Source organism: Mesoplodon bidens (assembly GCF_964165515.1).
Source record: "Mesoplodon bidens genome assembly, chromosome: 8".
Classification (NCBI taxonomy): domain Eukaryota; kingdom Metazoa; phylum Chordata; class Mammalia; order Artiodactyla; family Ziphiidae; genus Mesoplodon; species Mesoplodon bidens.
The window spans coordinates 10104140-10125278 of record NC_138165.1 but is presented as its reverse complement, the minus strand read 5'-3'; the positions used below and the strand labels follow the sequence as shown (position 1 = coordinate 10125278).

Below are 21139 nucleotides of genomic sequence, written 5' to 3'. Positions count from 1 at the left end.
TCTAGAATAACACTCACCTGAACTGTACTGTTCTTATGCATCTGTCATTTCTCAATCTTAAGGCAACCAAGTCTTCTACCAGCTTTTGTTAATTTTAATCCAACCTCTTGTTCTTCTCCTCTTGCTCATTCTTTTCTCGGCCTTAAGTCATACAAATACATATTTTATATGTTCTGGCACTTCTGATATTTACGTTTGTGTTTAATGATTTCTTGCCATGATATTCAATATCTGACATCTTGGAATAGTCTAGTCCATTGTCTAGTTTTACCTCTAGTTATAATGTTTCTGACAAGAATGAATCATTGCAATGGAGCCTCTTAATAGGGGCATTACTGTGGCAGTAGATGTAAATTGAGGTTCCAAACAACCCAGAAGAGCAATAATGGAAGCGATCAGTGATTAAATGAACTGCACATATAATTGTATACATATGACTCAGACGAATCACTTGCACTGAAAAGGACAGAGAAGGCTTAAAGAGGGAGAATTAGAATGATATTTGAGAGAAATACAGCTTGAATAAAGAGCAGGGAGAGGTGAAGTTATTATGGCAGGTGGAGCAGGTTTACTTATAAAAGTAATCATAAATATTACTCATAATAACTGCATTGTTACTGATCCACTCATAGTAGAACATGTTGTTTGAGAGGTTTTGCTCCTTTTATCTGATGAGAATGAATTTACATTGAATGTAAACTTTCATCTAATACTCCATAAAATCCCAGATATCTCTCTTAAACTCCATGCTTACGTACAAAAAGCTTGAATATCCCCTATTGGATATCCCACTAGGATTAAAACCATAGTATATCTAAAATCGGTATGTCTAAAATTTTCCTCAAAATATGCCTGGTTTTTGCTTTTTCCCAAGTTTGGTTGCAGTAGCAACATTTACCCAGTGATAAAAACGTGAAAACCCAAAATTGTTTTGTACACTTTCTTCTTAGGCTTCAGATCTAATCAATAAATTCTTTTGTTTTTATCAGCAATCTCCCTTGCAGATGTACCCTCCTCCCTATGCCCTTGCATCTTTCTTAACTTCTTGACGTTGCTTGTCTGGATTGTCATGAGAGCTTCTTACCAGATCTCACTGACCTCAAGATGTCATCAGATCTAACTCACCCAATTGCCAGAGGAATCATTCTAAATTCAAATCTGATTCTGTTGCTTCCTTGGCTTTAAATTTCACCATTCATGAAAACAGTGATTAGCTCTGCCATATTCATGTTGGTAATAATACACGTATAATATTAACACTAAGCCATGGGGCTAGCCCCACCTCTCTGGGAATCTTTTAAAACTACATGTACATTTTTAAAGGTTGTTCTCATAATGCAGTCTATAGTTTCATTTAACTGGAAAACGTGGGATCATGAAGTTTTCACTTACATTACCACCAAGTATATGAAAAATACACCACCTGTTTTTTAAATCTCATAACATTGTTTCCACCCCCACCCCACCCCCCTTATCCTTATGGCAATTTTTGCTTTACCAAAATTAAGCAAACTAGCAGCCCCTAGGCAGAATCTGGTACACATATATGTTTCAAAGTATGGGGCTATAATTTAAGAATCATGAGATTGTAAATTAACAGCTTGATTTCCAGCTTATCTTGAAAAAAATTGGAAAGTTAGAAATACTGTATATAATTTCCTATAAGATAATGATTATTTGAAGGTGAGGGGCTACTGCCCCCTTTTGACAGCCTGACTGCTCCATTTGTCCTCAGTTTACTCAGCTGCTTTCTTCTACCACACATCCAGTCTTTTAAGGCCTTTGGGGCAGAGAAACACAGTGCTTGTCTTATCCTGCCCAATATGAGATGGGAAAGATTCTAGTGAATTTGTTTTTCAACTTTGTAGCACCTTCAGTGTTTACCATGGTGTTCATCTTATTTTGAATGTTCAATAAGTTAGTTTTGGTATAGTTGAATGATACATACAAATGAGGTGCTACAAAATCTTGCCAAGCTGCCTGAAAGCATGCATTTGTTTCTCAACTGATCAAATGGCTTGTCTCCCTTGTTAATTTGTTTAGTTAACCACCTGCCTATTTGTTTTCCTGTTTATCCCACCTTATTTGGCTTTAATCGAATGTTCCTAGATGGCAGAGTTCATGCATTTTAATGCCCTTTGTTCAAAAATGCATTAGTAAGCATCATTGCTGAATAATACCGATAAACACATGTAGAAAATATTTCTGCATCCTTTTATTACAATAGTAATTAAGTGATTAAATATGTACGTAACATAATAGCATTATTGGCAATAATAGGCTTCCCAAAACACTAATTTGAGGCCATATCAAGTTGAGACTCAACTGGAACTATATTAATGTCTGTAATTAGGGTCAATGTAGACCAAGGGGTCTCCGGTGGCTGCTAGGAAGGATTAATCACCCATATGTAGCAGATGATAGCATTAATGGCTTAGGTTAAGAGGGATTTGCCTGAAACTTCCCATGCCCCTTGACTAAGCGGCAAGGATGTGTTTCTTACACGTGTATCATCAGCAAGTCTCCTTGCAGCACTACCTGTGCACAACTCTTAAGTTCGAAGTTTCAGCAGCTTGGGCCTTTGAAAAGGTATTTGGAAAGTTTCCCAGGTTGTATGCTGCAGAAGCTGAAGGCAGTATAGTGATAATTAATAAAGTGCCAGACTGGATAATTGTAGGAACTGTAAAAGATACTAAAATGTTGTTACCAGAGGCTCAGATGCACCTGTGAACGTGTGAAGTTAATTTGCGTGAGCAACATTCCGTGAGAACGGATGGGGACAAGGGGGGTGAGATTTTCCTTAAATAATTCAGACTTCAGACAGGGTAGCTCTCTAAAACAAGAGAGAGAGAGAGAAAGAGAGGAGAGAGAGGAAAGGGGAAGGGAGGAAGGAAAGAAGGAGGGAAAGAAGAGAGGAAGGGAGGAAGGGAGAAAAGAAAGAATCTCCTGTTGGCATAGGGCCTATGAAAGGAGTTCCTCCTGCATTCTTTCATTATGTATACTTCTCTGTGACCTTGACAAAAGTTTAAGAACCGTATTATTAGAGTTTTCTTATTCCCGTAGGACTGGAATGATGGCATTGCCCTTTTAACCAATTTTTAAATAACAATAAACCTCCTTTTGTGTAACAGTCTACCTCCTGATACTGCAATGTGCAATGCTGAGTGAGAGGACCTTGTGTTCTGTATGTCTCCCTAAATCTCACACAGGTTAATATCTATCAAGCTTCAATATACAATAAGTTAATGAGAAAAAAAGAAAAGGTTAGAATGAAGATAGCTCCCTCACAGCTTTGACATGGGGCAGGAGGTGGGGGAATTATTGAGAACCACAGCATTCTAAGCAATTTCAGAGCTTATGATAGATGATAGATCAATGGTAGCCCTACTGTTGTGATTGTTGTTTGTTGTTGTTATTTTCATTATTATTGAAATGGCTTTTCGAAAAAATGAATAACAAATTCCTTGAGGTGAATTTTTGCCAGTGATTATTCTGATCTTCTTCTAAGTGGATGGTACAAGATGTATGTATGTAGGCAACACCTCTTCTAAATCAACGTTACCATGTACAAGCATTTTCTCCCAGAGTACTCCATTCTCTTGCATATCTGGCTCAGAAATGAACAGACTGTGTTATTTCAACAATTCCCTGGGTGACTTACAATCCAATTCATTCTGATACTAACTACTCAGAGTTAGTGAAGACCCCACGGGTTAAGGACTCAGTGCCTGCTCTCATTTCAGATACCGGCTTCAAGTCCTGAGACCCCAGGCTACTTGCATTTTTATCGGACTTGGTTTACAGATTTGGTGGTTCTCACAATCTCCCTTCAGATTTGATAATTTGCTAGAATGACACAGAAAGAATTATACTTATGATTACGGGTTTATTATAAAGAATACAAATGAAAAGCCAGATGAAGAGGTAAATAGGGTGAATGGAGAAGGGTCCTAAGTACAGTCTTTTTCTCTGTGGAGTTGGGATATGTCCCCTCCAGCTACATTGATATGTTAACTAACAAGGAAGCTTCTGCAAATCTCATGGTTCAGAGGTTTTCTACTGAGGTTTTGTTACCTAGGCCCGATTGATTAAATCATCGGCCACATGCTTGAACTTCAGCTCCAGTCCCACCACCCTCCCTGACCTCCAGGTAGGGTTCAAAGTTCTCGCTCTCTAATCAGGTGGCTGGTTCTTCTCCAGAAGCTATCTTGCCACTCTCCCCCCACCCCCAATCCTGGAGTCATCTCATTAACATAAACTGTGTGTGGTCAAAGAGGAGGGCTAGTTATTAATTAACAAAAGACCCTTCTATCGCTCAGGAAATTCCAAGCATTTTAGAAGCTCTGTGCCAGGAACCAGGGAAAAAGACCAAATATATTTTTTATTATACCATGCAAGCTTTGCCAGATATTGGTTCTTCTGAGTTTCTTATCCTTTCCATTGTCTTTGGGAATTTCTAAGTACTAAAACCTTGACTTCACCCTTTTCTGTTTTTCTTGGAGACCAGTGTTGTTGAAACTGCCTATACATAAAATGTATACAATTATTTATACCTGTATTTCTCTGCAAAAACCATACAAATTAGTTTGCTTAAAATCCATGTACAGTTTATTTTATTTTTTTGTTTGCGTTTTGTAGGCTTTTGATGCAGCAACTCAATTTGCTTGCCTTCTCTTTAGATATGAAATTACATGTAATCTCTATGCCAAATAAAACCATTTTCCCACTCTCAGTGTATTTATCCTTCACTTTATGTTCTTATGTTTAAGTCTTTCTAACATTGAATTTATTCAATGGTAAAATAAAAAGCTCAAAACTAAACATGTATAGTCTATTTGTTTATATTTCTATACCACATACATATATTGAGTATAATCAATTATGTATTTGTGTTTTAATCTGCCTCATTCTGGGAGTTTCCTTTAAGGAGATTTTGTCTTTAACATATGTCTTTTTAAAAATATAAATATACAACCTGTGAAAAAAAAAAAGTGCAGAGACAGAAAATCATGACACCACAGAATGCCACTATTTCTTTTCCTTTTGATTAATCCAACATGCAAATATAAAAGCATTTTGGTTACTTAAGAAGTTCAATGATGTTTTGCTTTTTTATTCTTATAAATGAAAATATGAACTTAGTCTTTACATGATAACATGTAGGGGAGATACATTAGCAAAACTTTTCTTAATGAAGTGTCTAATATAGCCTCTCCAAGTTTCTATATCCATCTGTAAGGTCATACATACGTACATGCCTGTGCATACTTATAATACGAACAAGAAAGCCTATTTTACAATGTTAGGAGGAGAATGGACATCTTTTTTTATACTTACATATCCAAATGCATGTCAATCTTTCTGTTATTAAGCTCTTTAAAATAATTGTTTCTTTTTATTTCTAGGTAACCTTCAAAGCATCAAGATATTCAGTTTCACCAGATTTAAAATATGTTCTTCTGGCATATGATGTCAAACAGGTAAAGGAGTGATCTTTGAAAACAATTTTTTCATTGTGTTTTGCATTCAAGTGACAGTTCATAGTTGTGTTGCATTCAAGTGACAGTTCATAGTTGTCCTCGGTCATCTACTCAACTAGAGAAAATTTGACATATCCAGTAGGTGCAGGTGAATACTGATAACCGATATTGCACAAGAGAGTTTTGGCAACAATGTCCTTTCTTCCACACCCAGCTAACAAATAACTGGAACAATCTGCTAGGTGCCTGTGCTGGTCCAAGTCCATCTCTTTTAGAGGAGAGTGTGGCAGAGCTTAGCAAATCCAAAAAATGGGGGCTTTTGACAATTCCAGGATAAGCCTTAATATCTACTTGGGTTGTATGTATATGTAGATTAAGGGGTTTCCTAATGGCTGTGCCTGAGCTGCAGTGTGTATTGTGGGAAGAGCTGGTGAAAACATTGATTCAGTTTATGGTCAAAGGATTCTTCGTTGGTTTTTGAGCATAAGCCTTGTGGTTGTAGAAATTTCTAAAAGTGGGGCAAGGCAAGGAATCAATTCTGAACAAATGAAGTGTTCTAATTGCAATTAGTATTTCATTATTCCATGTCAGCTCTATAGCACAATTAGAGCAATATGTATGGTTGTGGAGTATTTTTACTCAGATATAATTTGCACTGTTAAAAAGGAAAGTAAATGTTGAAAAGGCAATTCAGCAGACTAGCTTCTGTAGAAAATAAATGATTTTGGAAATTATTCAAGAATGTTTTGTGTGCTTTAAGGCAGACAATAAAAATTTATAGACTTAAAGCAGGAAGCCTCATATAATGCATTGAAACCCTTCGAGCACATGAAATGTTACTGTTCAAAGGACCTTCTACTTGATGGTTTTAGTCTTTTGAAATATACATGTGTTATATTTTTAGACAAGTTTATATTTCTTATTTAAAATAATTAATTTACTCTACAAAAGGCGGGGAGACTGTAGTCAAAGACATCTTTTTCCTGTTATAAATTTTAGCCCTTTTCCTTTACCTTTGTTCTGTGTTCTCTCTACTCATTGAGATTTTGAAAAACATGTAATAGTAGGAAAAGTGCTTGAGCTTTATAACCAAACTATTACAGCATCCTCAGGTTTTTAAAACAATATTTATCTAAAGAGTTTTAACTTAAAATGACTGCTATATTAAAATGATAATAAACTTTTTAAAATCTCAGGTTTCAGTAGCTACAATTTGTTTTATTCTGTTTCACTGATCTATGTGTCTATCCTTCTGCTAGTTCCAAATAGTCTTTGCTTATTTTTGGATATTTTACATAAATGGAATCATCCAGTATATGACTGTTGTCTGGCTTCTTTCACTTAGTAGAATGCTTTTTAGATTTATCCACATTATAATATGTATCAGTACTTCGTTCCTTTTTTATGGTTGAATACTATTTCATTGTATGTATGTACTACATTTATTCATTTATCCATTGAAGGATACTTGGGTTTTTTCCACCTTTTGGCTGTTATGAATAGTGTTATTGTAAACATTTGTGCACAAGCATTTTTTTTGAGTACCTGTTTTCAACTTCGGAGATAAATATTGAGGTTTGGAATTGCTGGGTAATATGATAATTCTATGTTTATCTTTTTGAGAAACCACCAAAGCACTTTCTAAAATAGCTGTACCATTTTATATTCCCACGGGCAATGTGCAAGTGTTTCAGTTTCTCTGTATCCTCACCAACAGTTGTTATTTTCCATTCTTCTTATTGTAGCTATCCTAATGTATATGAATTGATATCTCATTGTGGTTTTGGTGTATACCTCCCTAATTAGACTAATGATGTTAAGCATATTTTTATATATTTGTTGGCCTTCTGTGTTTCTTCTTTGGAGAAATGTCTCTTCAAGTCCATTGCATGTTTTTTTTTTTTCTTTTTGTAGTTGAATTTGAGAGCTGTTTAGATATTCTGGATAGAAGACCCTTATCAAATATATGATTTGCAAATATTTTCTTCCACTCAGTAGATTGTTTTTTCACTTTTTTGATAATGTCCTTTGGTGCATACATTTTAAAAATTCTGATGAAGTATGATTTATCTATTTTTATCTCTTGTTACTCATGCTTTTGGTACCATATCTAAGAATACATTGCCAAATTCAAGGTCATGAAGTTGTACCCTTGTGGTTTCTTCTAAGAGTTTTATATTTCAATTCTTATATTTAGGTTGTTGATATATTTTGAAATATTACTTTTTATTGTTTGAGATAGCCTTAAAAACGTTTTAAGGTTCCTGTTATATATTGAAAAACCATTCTAAAATGGCTTTGTTGGTTTATACTGCCCTTAGGCAATGCATAGCCTGTTACATTGACATATATACACTACCATGTGTAAAATAGATAGCTAGTGGGAAGCTGCTGCATAGTACAGGGAGATCAGCTCGGTGCTTTATGAAGACTTGGAGGGGTGGGATAGGGAGGATGGGAGGGAGGCTAAAGAGGGAGGGGATATATGTATATGTATAGCTGATTTACTTTGTAGTACAGCAGAAACTAACACAACATTGTAAAGCAATTATAGTCCAGTAAAGAAAAACAGAGTAATTATTAAATTGATAGATTATATATAACCTAACTACTAATTGAATGCATACAGAACCCCCACACACACACATCACACACATATGCACAATAAGTATTAGTGTTATATTACTATGTAATAAATTACCCCAAACTTCGTGACTTAAAAAAAAAATTACTGTTGTTCACAGTTTGTGTGTATTAGGAATTTGGGATTGGCTTAAGTGGGAGGTCTGGCTTTAATGATGTTGCAATCAGGTATCAGCTGGGGCTGCAGTCATCTGACAGCTTGACTGAGGCTGGAGGATAGACATCCAAGGTAGATCTCTCACATAGATGGGTAATTGGTGTTTGCTGATGTCATGAGGCCTCAGGTTTCTCCACATGAAAGTCTCTACAGTGCTACTTGAGTGTCCTCATAGCATGGTACTTGGATTATCCCAGAGTGAGTAACGCAGAAGATAAAGAGAGATTTCAGTGCCTTGCCTGATCTCTCTTTGGAAGTAACCTGTTATTTTCACCATGTATGTATATTTTTTTGTCACACAAGTCAGGTCTAATTCAGTGCTGGAGGGGGCTACCAGAGGGTGAGGATTTGGGGAGACCATCTTAGAGGCTGACAAACATAGTCCCCAAATATTTCATATTCATCCTATGTGAAGTATACTCAAGGCCCCCCAAATTTTTATCCATTACAGCGCAGCATTTTAATCAAGCAGATCAATCTCCTTAGGCATGGTTTCTTGACTATAGTCCCTTGAGTATATTTATATATTCATATATAAAATTAAAATGCTCAATATATATCCATGTGTTTGTATCCATATAAATACTATAAAGATACACATATATTTTAATATGTATTTAAATACCAATTTGACTATTATTCTCAGGTTGTTTTTTTTTTAGCTTTATTGTGAATAACATTTACTTATTCCATTCATTTATCTTTTGTAGTCTTAGTATTTTTTTAAACATTTATATGTATAATTCAATCATTAGTTTTATTGTCCTTTCTTTAAATATATCACTAACTTTTTGGTTTTAATTGTTTTTTGACTTGAAGAAATTTTGAATTTTATGAATTTTTATCTTTCACTTTGTTGTGTTTATTTTTGTTCTAGGCTTAGAGAAATGCCTCCCAATATGATAAATATAAACTTGTATTTTTTTATTTTTATATATTTTATGCATAAACATTCATTCTATTTTAGTTGCAATTGTTTATGGTGACAAGTGATCAAAACCTCTCTTTCTAATGATCATAGTAATAAAAAAACCTATCTTTCATATGAGTGAATGTAAGCATATGCAGTCTTCGGAGGGGCAAGACTCCAAAGGGACATTTTTGATGTATTATTGGAAAACCACCCAACACAATAAACTGTTTCATGAATGCCATACCTGTCCTCAGTTTCCCCATGACTATAATGAAGAGGGAAGAAGTATGAATGCTTCTCAAACTTACTCAAATTTACTGTCCTGAAAAATTTCCTGGTCATGTGATAATAATCCTGCCTCTGGGATCCTGTGCAAGATCCACTATACAGGATCTAGCACTGTTATTTTGGAGTCAGAGGAGCTTGCTGGGGAGAGCTAATTTAGTTTTATTTCCCTACTGATATTCTCAATTTGAATCAAATATCAATAATTTAGTGTAGGCCAAATTTAGAAAGTGTCTTTTAGGTCAACAACTGAGTTCTTCTGTGTGTAACCTGTGGGCTACCAATGTTGAATCACACTAATCTGTGGGTTACCAATGTTGAAATGCTTTATTCAGAGCTTAAGTTGGCATCATCATCGTGTCTAAGCTGTGAAGAGTATGATTCTGACTTTTTTCTTAGCTTTTTTTTTATTTTTATTTTTTTCTTATCTTTTTACATGTTAAATGTACTATTTTAACAAACACTACAATGATCTGCAATTGTAGTACAGTAAGTTCCTTACATATGAACGAGTTCCATTCCGAGAGCCCAATTTGTTCATAAGTCCAACAAAGTTAGCCTAGGTACCCAACTAACACAATCGGCTATATAGTACTGTACTGTAATAGGTTCATAATACTTTTCACACAAATAATACATAAAAAACAAACACCAAAAATAAAAACATTTTTAATCTTACAGTACAGTACCTTGAAAAGTGCAGTAGTACAGTACAACAGCTGGCATCCAGGGGCTGGCATCGAGTGAACAGGCAGGAAGAGTTACTGACTGGAGGAGGGAGAGGAGGTGGGAGATGGTAGAGCTGAAGGATTGTCAGCAATAGGAGATGGAGGGCAAGCTGCAATTTTACTCACACCTGACACTGATGGCACAGGTTCTGGTTCCTTGCTGGATTCAATTCTATCTACACTCTTGAAAAAACGATCCAGTGATGTCTGGGTGGTAGCTCTTTTTTTCTCATCATAGATGACAGGGTAGCACTGGATTGTATTCTCAACGGCTGCTGCAAACTTCCTGTACTGTTCTACATTCGGGTATGGCTCAAAAACTCACAGTGCCTCCTCAAATAAAGAAAATCCCCTTGCCATTTCCTGCATCCTGAATCTCTTTGGTTCTTCAGTTACTTCTTCCTCTTGTCTCTCTTCGTCCTTTCTCTGGGCCTCTAATTCCTGCTGCTTCTTAGCAGTACCAGCTGCATCACCACTGCTTTTATGCCTGCTTCCAGACGTCCTGGGCTTAAAATAAAGATACTGTACTACTGTACTCTATACAGTACTGTACAGTAAAGTACACAAAAGCACAACCACTTGTAGAGGATGCATGCACACGACAGTGTACACCAGACACATGAACTAACTTAACGTGATTGGACATGAGAATGCATGTTCGCATCTTTGAAAGTTCACAGCTTGAAGGTTCTTATGTAGGGGACTAACTGTATCCATAGTCATAAAGCAATTACGATTACTAATATAGTGTTATGGACAGTTTTTGAAGATTCTGTATCAGGAGTTGCATGCTAAATAAATCATGGAAACTATAAGCCAATAATTTTTTTAGTCCTTTGCAAAGAAGCCAAAATAATATTCATTTTTGTATCAATGTCAATTTTATTGAACTTAGGCTGAATCTTTTCTGTTGAGATGTACAACTATTAATTAATTCTAATATGATTAATATGAAGACTGTTTCCCCCATGCAAATTATTTGTGTTCTACAACATCAAAAATGTAATTTGAACAAAGTGAGAAGTTGCTCTTCTTTTTCTGGCCAGATTAATATTTCTCATATTTTGGGCCTATAGCATGGTTCCTAGGTTGTTCTTCTGCTCCACAGAATTTGAGAATGTTTTGTGCTTGTTGTCTACAGGAATCTGTGGACAGATCAAGGTAAATGATATTCTCCTGTAAGACTCTTACAGATAAGTGGGGGAAAGAGGGAGAAACGATCGTTTATGATTGGAAGGAAAGATGAGTCTTCCTGTAGGAAGGTAGAGAATGCCACAGGGGCACTTTGGGGTGATCTTGTGATCCTTAAGACCGTAAGAGTGCTGTTTATTCCGTTTGCTGCAAAAGGAGAAGTCTACTGGCGATGGTAGAGCTTAAGCCTGGCTGCCCCTGCTGAAGTGCTTTACTTGAGGCTGGGAAGCTTCCTGATAGTTTGTTTTTTTATGCCCAGACTACTTGTCACAATTGCAGGAACTGTCAGACCCATATCACTTGGTGACCCTGTTTACACAGAAGCTGACACCAAAGCAAAGCAAACTTAAAAACCTCCAGGTGATGTCCCAGAAATGCTGGAGAAAGGAGCAGGAAATCAGATTGCACATTTTCCTCTTTTTTTAAAAGAAGATATTAAACTTGCATAATCAAAGGGAAAATAAATAAACTAAACCAAAATAAATCTCACCTCATATATCCAGATTGTTGAGCTTATCCAGCTATTTTTTAGGATGTAACAATATCTGAGAGAAATATTTCTAAAATAAATGGTATATTTTCTGCATTATTAGACCAAGGAAAGAGAACTCAATAAATGCTTTTCTCCTTGGTTCATGGCTACCATTATGAACACTGATTACTCTGCAGTAACCCTGCAGGAAACCTGCCTGGTTTCTCGCATCTGTGTCCTTGTCTGAAGGATGGGATACAGAAGAATGAAGAGCCTGGAGAGAAAGACAAGTACTGTATGGTATCACTTATGTGTAGAATTTTTAAAATGCAAACTTGTTAAAACAGAATAAAATGGTGATGGCGGGTGGGGGAACAGGACAGATGTTATTTTAGGGGACAAACTTACAAGGAGTAGTAAACAAGCCCTAGAAATTATAATGCACAGTACAGTGAATATAGACAACAGTACTCTATGATAATCATCAAACTTGCTGAGACTAAAAATTATTGTAAATACCTAAAAATAAAGTGTAATTATGTAATGTGATAGAGATGCTAATTATTTCTACAGTGGCAGTCATATTACAATATATAAATGAACATGTACACATTAAACTTATACAATGTTATAGGTCAAAATATATTTCAATTTATAAAAATGGGGGGATAGTGTGCTTAAGTCACCTCTTGTCGGAAGGAATGTCATAGCCCAGGTTCCCTTCAATCACTCCTCTTCCTTTTAATCAGTGTCCCACACTCAAGCTAAGCTGATCTTTAAAACAAAAATCTGATTGTCATCCTCTGTTTAAAATCTTCCTAAGGCTTCTTGGGATAACGAAGTCATAACAGCCTACACGGCCCTGCCTGCCATTTTACCCTCACCTTCCACAAACCACCCGCAACTTGTTCTCAGCACTTCTGGGATTTCCTTCAGTTCTTCGAAACACCATGCCCCTCCCATCATCGGGCTTTCACTACTCTTCTGCCTGGAACAAGTTCCTACCCCTTTTCTTCATATTGATCAGTTTTACATATTCTTTAGACGCCAACTCAAGCATACATGCCTTAAACATCAAGGCTGTTCCAGACCTTCTCTGATTTGGTCAAATTTCCCTATTATAAGTTTCATGGTACTCTCTCTCCCTACTGTAGAATTTATCACAACTATAATTGGGTCTAACACAATGCCTGACACAGCGTTACTCAAAAAATAATAATAATAAATAGAAACATAATTTATGAATTAATAAAGGAGAACCTCCACCAAACTTTTCCTTAAAGTGCCAGGCAAGGGTCAGTTGCCCTTCTCTATGCCTTTAGGGCATCTGGTACATACTTACCTCTCAATATTTCTGTCATTGCATTGAACACGACCATTTATGTGTACATCTCCTTGACTAAACTATAAGACCCTTAAAGTCAAGAACTTTGCTTTATTCATTTTAATGCCCACAGGGTTTTCTGCAGTGAATGGCACATAGTAAACACTTAGTCAATGTTTGTGAAACTAAAACAGTGATTATCAATCTTGGCTGCACATCAGAATCACCTGGAGAGTTTTAAAAATTATTGATGGTTAAGTTCCACTCTGCAGAAATCCTGACTTAGTTGTTTGGGGATATAGCCCAAACACTGGAGTTTTAAAAACTCCCCAGGAGACTGTAATGTCAGCCAGGCTTACAGTCCACTGAATTTAAGTGAACTGCTCTCTTCCACCTATTGAAGACTTTTCAGACTTCAGACAAGGCAAAGACAAGAAATAAAGATTAAAATACCTGCTTTTTAATACTGCACCTACTTGGTACCAAAGACTGTACCTGTACATCTTCATTCCTTACCATTTCTCTTTATAGTAGTTGATGTTATTTTATTAATGAAAATATAGAGACAAAGGAGATTCCTTTGCATAATAAATTTGCATAAAATGACTCAAGATTGAAACTTTTTTTTTTCTGGAACAATAGTTCTCAATATATGGTCCCAGAATAGCAGCACCAGGATCTCCTGAGAATTATTAGCAATGTAAATTCTTGGGCTCTGCCCAGACCCAATGAGACAGGAACTCTGGAGATGGGACCCAAGATCTGTGGGTAACAAGTCCTCCAGGTGATTCTGATATAGCTCAAGATTGAGAGCCACCTATTCAGAGGAAGTGATTCCTTCAAATTCAAGAGCTCTACTTGGGAAAAGACCTAAGTAGCCAGAACTTAACCATGTCTATGGCAGTGATTTAGAGAAAATATCATTTAAAAAAGAGAGTCTACCATTTTCTCTTTAGTATTTCAAAATAATTTAATCCTGATTTAATGTTCAGCTGTTCCTTTCTGACCTTGGCCATTGGTCTGGCCTCATTTACTCTTCAAGGTTGATGTTTAATCTGTCATATTAAAATTAGATGTGACCTAGTGAGGAATGCATGGAATATGGAGAAAATAGGTGAGTTTATATTCAAATTATCCATAGTTAAATTTTTTGTTGAAGTGTAGCATGCATACAGGAGCATGCACATACTGTGAGGATAGTCTGATGAAGTTTTACAACTGAGCGTATCTCTGTAACTATCACGCAGATCAAGAAGCAAAACATTGCTGTGCTCCTTTCCAGTCACTACCCACCTCAAGGGAGGCCACTGTTCAAGCTTTTAACAGCTTAGATTATTTTTTTCTATTTTTCTACATATATATATTCATACAGTGTGTGCTGTTTTGTGTATGTCTTCTTTTACTCAATGATGTTTGTGAAATATATCCATATTGTTCAATAGTTGGATAGTACCTTGTTTATTTTCCCTACTATTATAGCATTCCACTGCAAATATCATTGTTTATCCATTTGACTGCCAATTGGACTATAAAAAATATATATCTGAACAATAGCTTTTTTGTGTTGGATTATTTTCTCTGATCACTCCCTTTTCTATCTATTACCCTGCTGCTTTTTTGGTGCCTGTTTCAAAAATGGATTTTAGTAGAGGGAACAAACTTTTGTTGAGTACTCAAATAGTGCCTCTTATATGGTTAGTCCGTCAATTTAAACGTGCCCAAATCCTTGCTCCTTAGTCACTGATAACATATTTTACAAAGGTGGGAAGCTTAGAGATGCTAACTTACTTACTTAGGGTCCCACTTCCCATTTGCAGAGCTCGGACTCAATCCCATCTTTCTAGCTCCAAAGCCCCTGCCATTTTCTGAAAGTTATGACATATCTCCATAGATTTATTCTGTAATCTGGCATAATTATTTTCCCATTCATTTGCAATTATATCAACTGTATTCTAATTAAGTAATTAGAAAACAAATGGAACTTGTATTGCATATAATTATTTGCAATACTCAGGTAGCATTTATTATATTCATCCAGACTTACTGGTTATGCATTTTAATTTTCTATATGCTTCTTAGAAGTTGTTTCTCAAAATAACCAACTAAATAACTATGGGTTGCACTTTGATACCATTAATTTGAAAGTATTCCTGAGGAAGAAAAAAGTATTCCAAAATATAATGCAGTCTAGATTTTGTGAAATCTTGATTATCAGAATATTTGTGCTTAAGAATTGTCATCTAGTACTTGACATTTCCAATATCAAAGTTATTTTTTCCTTTCTTCTGAGTTATGTTAAATCATAAATAGTTTTAACTGTTTAAATAAAGTTTATTTTATATATTATTTCAATATACTTAACATTATTAGTCCATTTGAATTATTTAACAATTGCATTTTAAGCCATTTTTGAAAAGTCAATAGTGTAATATATGTATTAATATATACTTAAGACAAACGAAATAAGTAGAAACAAGTATTTAAAAAAAACCTTTAAACTAATGTTTATAGTTTTCTTACTTTTTTGATTAACAATGCAGATTAAATAGACTAATAAATAGCTAAATTAACTATTTACATTGCCAACATCCTTATTATGTCTTATGTTTGGGGTCAGAAACCTTAATTGCATTTACTGTTGTTTAGGAATAATTAGAACATAAATCTTCATGAGAATAAGCTCTTTCTAAAAAGAAAAGCAAAACCGAATGAATCTTTTAAACCATGTCTAACAGAAGGAACAAATCAATTATACGTGTGCTCCAGTTACTGTGTTGATGTCTGTCCTCCAAAGTCAATGCTCTGCAGAAAAGTGGTCTTGTTATTCTCTAGAGGTAGATGCATTCACTTCAGTTTATGTTTCTACTAGTCTGTAGCTCTGTAGACGAGACCTTCTTTATGATAAATTTCTATTTTAACTAAGATGTAATTCACTGTACCATGAATCCTGCATGCACTACTGCCTAAAAAAGTAACTCTTCTCTAGTGAATTATCTAATTAAATTCTGAGCCTTAATACTTCAGTGCTTTACAATTACAGACAAATATTTAAGAAGTCTGTGGGAGTACATGATCTGGTTCATGGGATTATCTAAGCTATTAAGATTCATGCACTTGGGGAGCACTAATATTTCAAATAATCCTATTAATAATAAACTCAGGAAATCACAGCCTAGGAAAGTGACTGTACTCAAATATATGGGACTTGGAGTTCACCTTGAGAGCCTCCTGCCTTCCAGTGCCCATAGAACACACCTTCTTGGTCCCATTGTAGCTGCTGCTGCTAAATGAGCTTTCTAGTTAACCTCCTCCTTTCTAAAGAGAGATAATAAGGCATGAAAAAAATATTAACATCAATTTTGGATTTTTTTCCTTGTTTAAAACAGAAGAATCCTAGGAGGAAAAAAAAGAAAGGAAGGAAGGAAGGGAGGGACCCTAAGTTTTGGCAGATAGAATTTACAACTTTTCCTTTTTGTAGTAGCTATCATTGTATTTACCAGTGTATCATTAATTCAACCACATAGCATTTGTTTTATTTTGATTTTGAAAATAATGTTTAGTATAGAGAATTTGAAAACACTGAAAAACATGAAAAAGATGATTATAATGCTTGTATTTACCTCTTTTAGAGAACACCACTAACAATATGTTGATTTATCTCATTCAAGTCTTGTTTTTGTCATAGATACATATATCTTGTTTCCATTTATAGACAAAATTATTAGAATACTTTGAGAAATAATGTATTAGCAAAATATTGTCATACTAAGCATTCCGATCTTGTTCAAGTAATCTAATGTTGTATAATTACTACAAACCTTTGTAGCATAAAACAGTTATTTATTATCATCGTGGATTTTGTGCATTCTGGAAGGGCTCTGCTATGCCATTCCCACTTGCATTCTCATTTGTGATTGCTGTCAGATGGTGTTTGGGGCTGCAGTCATCAGAACACTCGACGGGATGGAGGATCTGCTTCCAAGGTGGCTCATTCACATGGCTGGAAGTTAATACTGGCTGTTGGCTGACAGCTCAGTGTTTCTCCATGTGGACCACTCCACGGGGTTACTTGATGTCCTCATGGCAGGGTAGCTGGCCTCTCCCAGAATGGATGATCCAAGGGAGCAAGGTGGAGTCTGCAATGCCTTTTTGGATCTAGCTTGAACCACATAAGCCTCCATTACCACTATATTCTATTGGCCACACAGGGTCAGCTGTGATTCCAAGTAGGAGGGGAGTATACTAGGGCATGAAAATAAGGAGATGAGAATAATTATGTGTCACAGATCCCGATAGGAAGAAATTGAATTGCATGAAGGTTTTGGACAGTTCATCATGAACTCTGTAGCATTAGTGGAGATTACATGCTGGTGAAGTCAGGTGGCTTTGAAGCTGGCTAACTACCAAGAGAGTTATGATTAATTAATATTATGTGTGAGCATCTCTATCAATGTATCACAGGCCTGTATTATTGTTATTGTTCTTTCCTATTCAATATGATTAAACCAGATTTAAATAGATTAAAAAATGCAGATAAAAGTTTAGAATGAGAGTTGAGTTAGTAGACTACAAAATCAAGATTACAGATAATCTAGAGGTGGAAATGCTAGCCCAAGTCAACAACATTAAATTTATTAATGGTTAGAATGAATTTAAGCATGTGTTTTATTTAAAAATCTGGTTCTTAAAATATAGGATGAAAAGAGTAAGCGGTATCCCAACTTAGGTACTTTTATTGATCATAAATTCAGTAGGGACTTAGACTCTCACATGAACTTTAAAAACATCAATATATTTTTCAAGATGAGTTAATAAAATTAAGCTGCCTAGAACTGTGCTGTCCAATACTGTAGCCACTGGCCACATGGGCTGAATGAGCACTTGAAATACAATTAGTCTAAGTTGATGTGTGCTGTAAGTGTAAAATACACACTCCAGATTTTGAAGGCTTAGTAAAAAAAAAAAAAAAGTAAAACATTAATAATAGGTCATATTCAAGATATGATAAAACAACATTTTTGTATATATTGGACTAAATACAATATATTGGTAATTTTTAAACTTTTTCCTCTATTTTTTATTAATAGGGCTATAAAAATTAAACTTACTTATATAGTACTTGCATTATATTTCTCTTGCTCAACGCTGCTCTAGAACACAGGAGGTAAACATCCCAATGTTTTAAGTGCCAGTTGGAAAGCACCTGGGATGCTGTACCCAACTGGAGACCATATGGAAGGAGAAAATCATAATTCTCAAAGACTTAGAAACTGTAATGAAGGAATTAGATATGTAGCTATGAACAGAGAAAACTTGGCAAAATACAGGGATAATAATAGATATCTTGAGTGTTGCAGGACTGTCAAAGAGAATAGAAGTCAGATGTATTTCTTGCTGTAAAACTAAGGCCAATAAAAACAAATGGCTACAGGAAGACAGATTTGGCTCAGCATAAAGAAGGCCTCTCTAACAGTTACTTGTTCAATGATACAGGGGCCTACTTTCTTTAGAAATTTACAAATGGTGGATGGCTAACTCTCCATTATAGGCACTGTGTAAAGGAAACTTGCTCAGGTGAACTGTGTTGGAATAGTTAAATTTCAGTCTTTCATTAATTCAAGAAAGACAACAATTTCCCCTCTAAAATACATCATAGCATAAACACAGGAAAAAGAGTTGTGTGACTCTCGCACTAATATGTCAAGTTTGAAGTCTTGCAGAATATATAGTCCTGAAATTTTCTTTCTATAAATGTCAACATTTATAGAAAGAACGTCAAAAGCAGTCTACTTTGCTTTATTTACTCATATCTAGTTTGAAAAAGATCAAACATAGGACTTTACAGAAAAAAATAACAGTAATTCTTACTAGAAATAGCAAACTTCAAGTAAAAAAAAATGTACACAAGGAAAGACATTCAGATGTAGTGTTTTCTAATTATACCAAGAGACAACAATGTTATGATTCCTAATTGGAGTTTACGCTGATTCACTTGTAATTGCTTTTATGTTGCCTATTTAAAAAAGAAAAAAAATGGTAAAGATTGTGCGTTAGTAAATTAACCAGCTCAAAGATAGTCTGTGGTATAAAGACCCTCTTAATTTAGCCAAATGAAAAGGACACGAGCATTTCTGAATAAAGAGGGAGCAGAGAATGTAACTAGAGTAATGAGGCCATGCAGTTTTAAAAGAACTCAGCCAGAAAATGACCAACAGTCACTGTCAAAAAATTGAGACTTCATTTTTAAGAGCACATTTTTTTGTTTATATAGAAGATTTAATCCAGTGTACCTGAAACATAACTAAATGTTGCATAATCATACTTAATTTTACTTATCTGTACTGAATTATTTCCAATTTACATTTTTACACATTTTTCTCCTCTTGTGCCTTTGAGATCATTTAAGGCTCTAACAAGGCCTTAATTGATGTGACATCCCCAATACCAAGATCCATGCAGCTGTGCACTATTGTCATTTCTTTCTTGAATAAGTGAATGACTCCACAAGGAGCGGGACAAAGATTCGCCACTCAAGGAGAGAGGACCTATTCCCTGCTTCTTCTGCTTAACAGCCTTTCAAGACCCTGTCTCAAAAAATAAGACATACTTTACAGAGATGATGAAAAGCTAGTGGTATTGATGTGAAATTTGATCTTCATAAAAGAGATAAATTCAATAATCAAAGCCTTTCACATTAATTTTTCACCTTAAACTAGTTTTTGCACCTATAATTTTACACTCACATTTATGGATATTGGCTGATTGACAATGATTTAATCGCTTTTCTTTTCAAATAGAAAAATATTTCTGCCTATAATATCTCAAATGCGAAAACATTAACAGTTTTCAATATAGGGTATCACTTTGTCGTTATTGCTTTTCCCTCTAAATGGAATTGAGGAGCAGATTTTTATTTTTGGTAGTTGAATTTCACTTAATACATATGCCTGTCATGCATAATAACACATTCTGGGAGGAGGGCATTTTATTAATAACTTAGTTGCAAATTCAATATCATGAGACCAAAATAGTGATATGCATGCTCACTTACTCTTCCTTATAATTGACAAAACTATTTGTGTATTTACTGGTGTAATGAAAAATACAGGTATATTTGATGCTGTAGCTAGTCATGATGTTAATAAAGAATAGACATTTAAACCTGACTATAATTTATTGCAGATTAGATCTGTCCTTAATTATTCATTCATAAAAGAAAATGATGTCTTTGTTTTCAGAAAAATGCTCCAAATTGCTGTATAATTCACCAAAACCACAAAGCCCTTTTTCCTGTTTTTGGATATTTAGGTTATTTCAAATTTTCCCTCTATTTAAATAATGTTGTGATGATCATCCTTGCACTTAAAACTGTGCCCACGTTTCTAATATATCACTAAGTTGAATGATACTAATTTTGTAAGGGTTATTGAAACATATTACTGTACTTATTTCCAAGAAGTTTATCTCAAATAGCACTTCTACCATCTCTGAATTATTGTGTTCTTTTGTTTTTTGTTTTTTTGTGGTACGCGGGCCTCTCACTGCTGCGGCGTCTCCCGTTGCAGAGCACAGGCTCTGGACGCACAGGTTCAGTGGCCATGGCTCACGGGCCCAGCCACTCTGTGGCATGTGGGACCTTCCCGGACCAGGGCACGAACCCGTGTTCCATGCATTGGCAGGCGGACTCTCAACCACTGCGCCACCAGGGAAGCCCTGTGTGTTCTTTTAATTTAACCTTTTAAGCATTATTAATATTTTTGATGAGAAAATTGAATAAAAAGTTAAAGAGATTTGATTAAGACCTACTAGCTAGATAACAGCAGGGCTGGGATCAGAATCAAAGGTCAGATATTAATCACAAAGTTAAGATGGTTTTCCTTAATGTAAACTAGTATAGTCATCCAACATAAATTTATTCAATACCTATTCATGGAGCGCTTACTCTG

The 21139-nt window shown here is 35.3% G+C and overlaps 1 protein-coding gene across 5 annotated transcripts in view; it reads left to right on the top strand.

Moving 5' to 3' along the window:
* Positions 1-21139, top strand: part of DPP10 (dipeptidyl peptidase like 10) — a gene marked incomplete at both ends in the record, with an annotated part of 1352958 nt that overhangs the window by 1012136 nt on the left and 319683 nt on the right. For all 5 annotated transcript variants that reach the window (XM_081242278.1, XM_081242277.1, XM_081242276.1 and 2 more), the window contains one exon: positions 5406-5480. In XM_081242278.1, coding sequence (XP_081098404.1) covers positions 5406-5480 — 75 coding nt within the window. The remainder of the gene's footprint in view (positions 1-5405; positions 5481-21139) is intronic.